This window comes from Procambarus clarkii, chromosome 39 (assembly GCF_040958095.1).
Source record: "Procambarus clarkii isolate CNS0578487 chromosome 39, FALCON_Pclarkii_2.0, whole genome shotgun sequence".
Classification (NCBI taxonomy): Eukaryota; Metazoa; Arthropoda; class Malacostraca; order Decapoda; family Cambaridae; genus Procambarus; species Procambarus clarkii.
Genome location: NC_091188.1, coordinates 4,906,567 through 4,916,957, shown reverse-complemented (window position 1 = coordinate 4,916,957; position 10,391 = coordinate 4,906,567). Strand labels below are relative to the sequence as shown.

Sequence of the window (10,391 nt, the reverse complement as noted above, 5' to 3'; positions counted from 1 at the left end):
GGATAATCGGTACTGATGTGCGTTTTAATCCATATAAGAAAGCCTTTGGTATAGGCCACACTAGCTTATAACGATGACAATTGTAAGAATATATATCTTGGAGCATCACAGTGACCCCTCCCCCCTGGAAGGTCGAAGTATTCTATATACACACACACACGTAAGATATATATTATTCTATATACACACACATGTATATATTATTCTCGTTCAGTTCTTCCACCCATCTAAACATCGTTATGCCCCCCCCCCTCCCCCTCCTCACTGTCCACTATCCACTATCCTACTGAACTTTCCGAGCCCCTTCGTCTTCTTCTTCTTCTTCCTGTCCATTCACTCTTCCATTCATATTTGTGCCCTTTTTCTCACTGTCCTCCCATACCTCTTCACATGGCGCCCTATTCTTTTAATACCTGCCTGTGTACCTCTTCTCTCCGGGCTTGTTTTACATTTCCGCTCTTCCATTTGACCGCTCTGTCTTTAAACTTTAACTCAAGACCATAACAGCTTCTAAATCCTCCACTCACCACAGCTGGTGCTGCCCGCAGCCCTCCACCACACGCGCCACAGCTCGTCTTGAGCCACCACAGTAACCAGAGTCGCCACAGCCAGAACTATACGGCAAGTCACAGCTGCTTTCGACCCGAATGCTTCTAGTCACCACAACCATCAAACACCGGTCGCTCAAAGGCCCTCCCGAAAGGCCTTTTCCATGGCAGAGTTTTGGATTACTTCACACCAGCCACCGCTGTAACCACTAGCTCATTCCCAAGCTGTGCTTCTGCCTTAGTGAATCCACCATCACTACCACAATCACCACCATTACCACCACTACTACCAGCCTCAGATTGCCCCCCCCCCATCCTTGTCTTTCACAGCGACCAGCCAATCCACGGTCGTTCTCTAACGGCAGGAGACCAAACACGAATCATTTGCCTCTCTTCCGGTACTCTATCCTTTCCTCTTCTCTCCTACTTATCCCTCTTCTCTTCTACCTCCATACTTTACTGTGGATCCCTATCCATTTTCTTTCGTCAACAGCAATCTTTCTCTCCCATTTTCCTTCTCTCTCCAATTCATCCCAACTTTTCACTCTCCCCGACGTGTAGATGATGGTAGAGGATATACTCGGGGAGTGTGTATGGTGTGAACATGTTTACACAGGTGATGATGGTGATTGTTGAGGATTGTGGCATTGATGGCAAGAAACGAGAAGGGTAAGGAAAGATTGGTAGGGTATGTGGGGATGACCTGGGCACCAGATAGACCCGGGAACTGCCGGCCACCTCATCTAGTGTATAATATTTTATATATATATTATATATATATATATATGAAAAACAAGATTACGGAGAAAAATTAAGAATTAAATACATGAGCGCTTTCGTTTCTATTAACACAACCTTGGACGTAATGAGAAAATTCATACACTGACAGAATATACACAGGGAAGGTATAGTCCTTTGCAACGTAGTCAGTGTAAAGCGCCCTAAAAGCCTCCTTACTTAGGTTTCTAAGTGATGTTCTAACTTTTGCCAGTGTAGAGTACGCTGCTCTCGTTATCCTATTTATATGTGCCTCAGGAGTTAGATTTAGTGTTACGTCCACTCTCTGGTTACTTTCTCGAATCGTCACTGGAAGGTAGTTTCCCTTCATTGTGTATTGTGTGTGTGTGTGTGTGTGTGTGTGTGTGTGTGTGTGTGTGTGTGTGTGTGTGTGTGTGTGTGTGTGTGTGTGTGTGTGTGTGTGTGTACTCACCTAGTTGTGCTGGCGGGGATTGAGCTTTAGCTCTTTGGTCCTGCCTCTCAACCATCAATCAACAGGTGTACAGGTTCCTGAGCCTATTGGGCTCTATCATATCTACACTTGAAACTGTGTATGGAGTCAGCCTCCACCTGTGTGTGTGTGTGTGTGTGTGTGTGTGTGTGTGTGTGTGTGTGTGTGTGTGTGTGTGTGTGTGTGTGTGTGTGTGTGTGTGCTTGCGTGTGCGTGTGCGAGGATGATGATGCGTGTAGTTGACAATATAAACTTTACCCTGAAGGCACCAAAACAGTCTTCTCTCCACTCTGAAACTCTCCTTCAACTCTCGCACTGGAAAGTTAGTTCATTATTTTTATGCAAGGAATATAATAATATTATAAGTTCTCATACTATACCTTGTACTACATTCACAATGACAATTATTAATGTTAGTATTCCCTCTGTTATTATTGTCTTAACTATTATTTGACAAAGAAACATTGTTAACTGTACCAATTGGCTTGTGTTGTTAAGGGGTCACGTTTCCAGTCATGATATCTTTAAGAACTCTTTCTCTCTCTCTCTCTCTCTCTCTCTCTCTCTCTCTCTCTCTCTCTCTCTCTCTCTCTCTCTCTCTCTCTCTCTCTCTCTCTCTCTCCTCCAACTTGTGAGTCGTCGAAAAGATGTCCAAGTAGAAGAGTTTAATAGGAGGAACAGATTATGGAGTTTTGTCCAGGCAACGACATATTTCTCAAGGCCCCCCTGATAATGGACAAAGAACGAGGCTGTCAGAGATCGCATCGTTTCTATACCCAACCAGAGATGTCCTAACCAACAACGTCGAAATAACCCTATAGACACAAATTATATAAAATTCTACATTAGCCGAGGCACAACACTCGTCCAGTTATCAACATCCAGCTTACACTTCGCTACACTTAACCAATATCGAAGTCCAGACCACATCCACCTCTCATCCGCCAACATCTTCGGCTCACTTCGACTGTGTAACACCTCACTTCACCTCGCCCTGCAGGGTGGAGTGAATGTAGTCCCTGATATTCTCTATGTCACGTTCGCTGTTCCATTTATCCTCGCTTGTCTGTGGCTGTCCTTCCCTTCCCTTCATTGCCTATTGAAGCAAGGGTTTAGTCTGGTCAGCCTCGCCCTTGAGTTGGGCGAATGGCTCTTGTGCATCTACACATTTCTAGGACATGAATTCCACCATATAATTTGTCTTAATCCTTAGTCCTCTGATTCTCTCATTCATTTATTTCCTGTAGGTAAGCCCTCACTCTTATGTCGTCAACTCGCCAGTAATCTCTCTTGTTCCTCAGCTTGTGGTTTGACCGTTCCTTGAGCTCTTACTAGAAGGCTAGACCCAAGGTGATCGCTGGCAGCTCTTCTTAACTCCATTCTCGTGGTGTAAGCAGAAGGGCTACCTGGCGGGTTCTTGTCTCTCTCTCTCTCTCTCTCTCTCTCTCTCTCTCTCTCTCTCTCTTGTTGGCTCTGCTATACACACAATGAAATCACAATAACATGATCTCTGGATCAGGATGACGAGATCGAAACAGGACGCTCGTTCGATGCAGCCGCCCTGCTCCAAATCGAATCACGATTCGGGGAATATGGGCGTATATTGTGGGCGTTATTCGTGCCGGAGTCAATCTTTCATAGGCTGGTCTCACGCCCACTATTTGGCTGTGTTAAACTCGTTGCTTCCTACCTGTGCCCTCTTCTTCCCTTATTAATGCTTCATTCACATGCGTTAGTTCTCCGGCTTTCTTCGTTGCTAAAATATCATTATTGAACACGTCGTGGTGGTGTTGATGGTGACGGTGGTGATGATGGTATTGACAGCGAAGGTGAGAATTGAGTTAGAGATGGTGATTGAGGCGAAGATGGCTAAGGGCACCTAAAGCAGTTGTGTTATTAGCAAGAGTTTAAATATACGGATTCCCCCGGCAGTGTATTGAATGCTGTCTGATGTTCAGCTGCCTCATATATTTTCATGCCAAAATTTTTTTTTATTTTACAGTGTTCCTGTCAGAGTTTCTTTCCTGCCAGGGTATTTTCCCCTTTTCCCTTGTTGCCTCGGAAAGAATGTGAGACTTGAACAAGTTAGAGAACCGAGAACTGCTTAAAAGAAATCTTCGGAGTTAATTTTTGAGTTATTCGTCGTGTTTTTCTTTTATATGTGAGTCTTGGGGCTGAATTAACGAATTAAAAATAACGTTTATCAGGATGGGTTATATAAGGACGGGTTGTATAAGGACGGGTTATATAAGGACGGGCTATCTAAGGACGGGTTATATAAGGACGGGCTATCTAAGGACGGGTTATATAAGGACGGGCTATCTAAGGACGGGTTATATAAGGACGGGCTGTATAAGAACGGGTTATATAAGAACGGGTTATATAAGGACGGGTTATATAAGGACGGGCTGTATAGGGACGGGTTATATAAGGACGGGTTATATAAGGACGGGTTATATAAGAACGGGTTATATAAGGACGGGCTGTATAGGGACGGGTTATATAAGGACGGGTTGTATAAGGACGGGTTATATAAGAACGGGTTATATAAGGACGGGCTGTTTGAGGGTAATCTGGATTCATAGCGAATTACACTCGAACATAATTCTCGTACTACTTCACCCACGTACCAAAAATACCATATAATCATTAAAAACAAAGGAGGTGCAACTGAGAAAAACATCAGTTTTTACGGCGCAGACCACAACGTTCGAAATGAGACGTACTAACCGAGAGGTACGGGTCGGGAAGTTATGACTTGACACGTGTTTACATCCAGTACTGTAAACAATTCGTCAATTAACGAGACCAAAACACACACACAAACACTCAAACAATAATTGAGAAAATTCAGCTCTATTACACCTTAACAAAGATTCCTTGCTGTCAAATGCGAGTCCCGAAGTAGTTGGGCACGTTTCTATTCACCTAATGCACCTGTTCACCTAGTAGTAAATAGGTACCAGGGTGTTAAGGCAGCTGTTGTGGGCTGCATAGTGGTAGTTAGTCAGTAGTTAGACAAGGTGGAGCTCGATAAGCCTAAGATAAGCCACGGTAAGGCGGCCATGGTTGGTAGATTAGCTACATCACAAAGTCAAATTAAAACACAAATTATTTCATGAACATTACAAACTCCAGCGGATAATTACCTGTGCCGCATACACAACTCGTTAAAATTAGTTGGAAATGCATAAAATATTAACATTTTCTGCACAATTTTTTTTTTTTTACCCCAGACGCAGATAAGTCGTTAACGAATATATTGATTAAAGATTATATATGCTAAATAAAACTCTTGAATTCCTAATTTCGGGGGAAATGGAGAGTGATCGTTGAGCGACTCCTCACAATCATCTGCCGCAGACTAATAACCCACAGGGGATCGAACCCTGTGACCAGTGCCTCGTTTAACCCACAGGGAATCGAACCCTGTGATCAGTGCCTCGTTTAACTCACAGGGGATCGAACCCTGTGATCAGTGCCTCGTTAAACCCACAGGGAATCGAACCCTGTGATCAGTGCCTCGTTAAACTCACAGGGAATCGAACCCTGTGATCAGTGCCTCGTTAAACCCACAGGGAATTGAACCCTGTGATCAGTGCCTCGTTTAACCCACAGGGGATCGAACCCTGTGATCAGTGCCTCCTGAACCTCACAGCTAATGCTACATAAAGATTAAAAATAGAGGGACGTAATCTATACAGCCACCGAGAAACATCTAAACAGTTGATAAATATATAAATAACACCAATCAGTAGATCTTGTCCAATACATGTACGATGTATGTACTATAAAATGTATATAAATGTAAAACAGTTCAGTGTGAGAAGCCGTGATTCAGGTTTGTATGATAAACACACGGGAGTCGGTCGGCCGAGCGGACTGCACGCTGGACTTGTGATCCTGTGATCCTGGGTTCGATCCCAGGCGCCGGCGAGAAACAATGGGCAGAGTTTCTTTCACCCTATGCCCCTGTTACCTAGCAGTAAAATAGGTACCTGGGTGTTAGTCAGCTGTCATGGGCTGCTTCCTGGGGGTGGAGGCCTGGTCGAGGACCGGGCCGCGGGGACACTAAAAAGCCCCGAAATCATCTCAAGATAACCTCAAGAAACACAATAAATGTGTATAAGAGATGAGCTCACCTTCTACATCTTCTACGTAAAGGACTAACCTCTGCACTAAAGTCATTATAAAAGACATGAAACTATGCTTAAAATCTATTTAAAATTATTAAAGTTTTGTTTGCTAGTAAATACACATTTTCGTTTACAATATATATATATATATATATATATATATATATATATATATATATATATATATATATATATATATATATATATATATATATATATATATATATATACACACACACACACACACACACACACACATTACCGAGCGTTTAAAATACCTTGGAATCTATTATGAAAACCTGGTGCTAATGACTCCGTTGCAAGGTGGGGTTACACGACACCAAGACCTTGACCTTTCGGCAATCTCACAATTTTTTCCCCCAAGAATAAACTTTTATGGTATCGTTTGAAGACGACATCTCGAAGCTGACGGCGGCCAGGGACGTGGGAAGTCACACAGACGAAGGTGCGCATCAAATCACGCATTTGCAGTAAGAAATGCCCATTTGTTTCCACCATCGCCCGAGATCGATGCCCATTTAGATAACCTAATCCCAAATGAAAAATAATAAGTACCTTTTGTTGACCAGACCACACAGTAGAAGTTGAAGGGACGACGACGTTTCGGTCCGTCCTGGACCATTCTCAAATCGATTGTGAAGGGGAGGTAGAGACAGGCAATAAATAGGCAAGAGAGAGCTGAGAAGAAAATTAAGGTGTAGGAGATAGTAGTAATATCTTCGTTCGTTAATAAGTGCCTTTCAGTAGCTAAGAAGTGGCTATCTTCTTAATGTTTCTTGTTCCCGGTGACGAAAAGACGTGTTCGTCTTCGTCCAAGACGAACACGTCAACGAAACACGAGTAGTGTTTTCCATTTGCTTCACCACTAAGTACTCACGAGCCCCACAACCACACAACACACTCGTACCTGGTAGGAGGGACGGCTCATGTCGTGATGGCTCACTCAGGGGAGCTGTAAACTCCTACACCTCCCGAAGGATGAGATGCAAGAGTCAAATAACATTAACGTGAAGTAGTGAGTCTTGTGAGTGCATCATTGAGGCTCAGAGCCCTTGTGCGGAGTGTTGAGATGAAGTGAAGCTTGTGTTGAAGTAGGAGGCCGGAAGTATTGTGTGTGTGGGGAGGGGGGGCTGTTAGTAGCCTTATGTGGTGTGGCCACACCACATATGGTGTGGCCACCACCATACACCACGCCAAACACACAACGAAACCACGACGTTGCTACAACGTTCGAACAAGTTTTAACACCTCCTTATCAGTTATAACAACCAATATATCAAGTTGTGACAACGTTCTAATCCGTCATAAACACGTTAAGCCAAGATGTAACAACTTTATTACAAGTTGTAACAAGCAGAAAATAGGGACAGTTACGGTTTGGGTTTCCATGGGGGTGTTGTTGTGGAGGGGGGGGGCCTAGTGTGGGTGTTGAGGTGGGTTGGTCCCGCCTCTCAACTCTCAATCAACTGGTGTACAGATTCCTGAGCCTACTGGGCTCTTATCATATCTAGATTTGAAGCTGTGTATGGAGTCTGCCTCCATCACATCATTGCCTAATGCATTCCATTTGTTAACTACTCTGGAATTGAAAACAATCTTTCTAGTGTCTCTGTGTCTCGTTTGGGTACTTAGTTTCCACCTGTGTCCCCTTGTGCAAGTACCACTTGTGTTAAATAATGTGTCTTTATCAGCCCTGTAAGTGCCCTTGAGAATTTTGTAGGTAGTGATCTGGTCTCCCCCCGAACTCTTCTGTTTTTCAGCGACGTGAGTTTCAATTCATTCAGCTTTTCCTCATAACTCATGGATCGTAGTCCTGCAACTAGACTAGTGGTATACCTTTGACCTATCTCTTCAAGCATACATGACAAGTTATGGACTCCATGCTGGCTCCTCATACTACAGGTTTCGTCTGACATCCGTGGTATGCAAAGTTCTAAATGAATTCTAGCACAAATGTCAAAAGGCAGTTCTGATGTTAGGCGACCTCGCATGCCGCTGATGATATGTTTTTTATATGGGTGAAAGGAGCTTCATCTTTATCTTCTGCTTCAAAATCATTAATCTAGAGTGATGACTACCTAACCTCATCAATATTCTCTATACAAGGAACCTGCTTCCACTGCACGCTGGACTTGTGATCCTGTGGTCCCGGGTTCGATCCTGGGCGCCGGCGAGAAACAATGGGCAGAGTTTCTTTCACCCTTTGCCCCTGTTACCTAGCAGTAAAAGAGGTACCTGGGTGTTAGTCAGCTGTCACGGGCTGCTTCCTGGGGGTGAAGGCCTGGTCGAGGACCGGGCCGCGGGGACACTAAAGCCCCGAAATCATCTCAAGATAACCTCAAGATAGCCATACTGTTCTTATGTGGTGTTCACTTCATCACTACCCTTCCTCAGGATAAATTCTTGTAGGAGAAGATAATATTAGTGTTCAGTGAGAAACCACAAGGTCTCCTCTGAATACTTTTTATTTTCTTCTCCGAGGCTATGGGTCCCCACATTGGCACCAGAGGTGGTACCCTCACAAACTTATATATATATATATATATATATATATATATATATATATATATATATATATATATATATATATATATATATATATGTACATATATATATGTATATATATATATATATATATATATATATATATATATATATATATGTATATATATATATATATATATGTACATATATATATGTATATATATATATATATATATATATATATATATATATATATATGTATATATATATATATATATATATATATATATATATATATATATATATATATATATATATATATATATATATATATATAAGCTCCTGTGAATGATTAGTTCCCCTTTGTGACCCCTTCAAGTCTCAACCCTTTCAAAGAGATTGTGTTTGTCTCTCCATAAAAAGATCCCTCAGGAATGTTATCTGCAGTGAAGCACAGTCTCCAGGAGACTTCCTCGTCGACAGTCCTCAGGAGTCTTCTCATATTTGCTAATCTAACACACACACTACCTCGCTTATGCTCATGGAAAGTATTCAACACATGACCATTATTAAATCTGTAGTGCTGCTGCTACAGATGCTGGTGCTACAGATGCTGGTGCTACAGATGCTGCTGCTGCAGATGCTGGCGCTACAGATGCTGGTGCTACAGATGCTGCTGCTACAGATGCTGCTGCTACAGATGCTAGTGCTGCAGATGCTGGTGCTACAGATGCTGCTGCTACAGATGCTGCTGCTACAGATGCTGCTGCTACAGATGCTAGTGCTGCAGATGCTGGTGCTACAGATGCTGCTGCTACAGATGCTGCTGCTACAGATGCTGCTGCTACAGATGCTAGTGCTGCAGATGCTGGTGCTACAGATGCTGCTGCTACAGATGCTGCTGCTACAGATGCTGCTGCTACAGATGCTAGTGCTGCAGATGCTGGTGCTACAGATGCTGGTGCTACAGATGCTGCTGCTACAGATGCTGGTGCTACAGATGCTGCTGCTACAGATGCTGCTGCTACAGATGCTGCTACAGATGCTGCTGCTACAGATGCTAGTGCTACAGATGTTGGTGCTACTTAATACTAAAGTTGTTTACTTCTTACCGCTTCATAAACCAGGTGTACAAGTGCTCCTTATGATTTGGCACATATATATCTACAATAGGAATTGGTAATCAGTCAGTATGGCTGAGGTTGATGGCTAGATGCTTAAACCTACTTTCACCAAATTTGTCACGGTAATTACTGTTGGGTACATGCCCAACATGGCCGGGTCGTTATAGGCGTGGAAGATAACGGCTCCAGGTGCCACTGTGCCAAACGTACCCTAACGCGAAATCTCGGAATATTATTCACTCGTCTGTGAATTATTTTTTTATTTTTTTATATTTTTGTTTGTTTATTTTTGTTAATGTCATATCGTGAAACGTTATGTGCTACTAAGAAAAAAAATTCTATCCTACTTTGGCCGTAATAAGCAAAACTATAGATTTTCTTGAGCCATAATAGGAACCCACAAAGTTCAAATAATTAACTAGTGGCTCCCACGACCAAAAACTATCACCCAATCCCACCCTCATTCACCACATGTGAAGGCCTTGAACTAGCAGAGGAGGACAGCCAGACAGTTTAAGAAACAGTGACAAGACACAGAAAAAGACAGACAAACAAAACGCCCAGACACACACACACACACACACACACACACACACACACACACACACACACACAGTGTATCTATATGTTAGGTTGCTTCAGCCAAATTATATTCACTTCAACTCTGACTTTGAAAATGTTGACATTGTCAACAAGACGCATCTCTTACCGTCAAGCCATAATACAATTGTAAAATAAACTTTGAAGAGTTAACTTTTCCACTTCCTTCTCAAGAGAAGAACATATTAAATGTAGAAAAGATTGGCGCAAGAATCATTGATATCTCACCCTATCTGTTATATTCAGTAGC

The 10,391-nt window shown here is 42.7% G+C and overlaps 1 protein-coding gene across 1 annotated transcript; it reads left to right on the top strand.

Moving 5' to 3' along the window:
* The first annotated feature begins 1,152 nt into the window (after positions 1–1,152).
* LOC123760498 (antifreeze protein Maxi-like) lies at positions 1,153–9,506 on the top strand. The gene is made up of 2 exons (XM_045746187.1): positions 1,153–1,217; positions 8,999–9,506. The coding sequence occupies exons 1-2, from the start codon at positions 1,153–1,155 to the stop codon at positions 9,504–9,506; spliced, it is 573 nt and encodes a 190-aa protein (XP_045602143.1).
* The last annotated feature ends 885 nt before the right edge of the window (positions 9,507–10,391 follow it).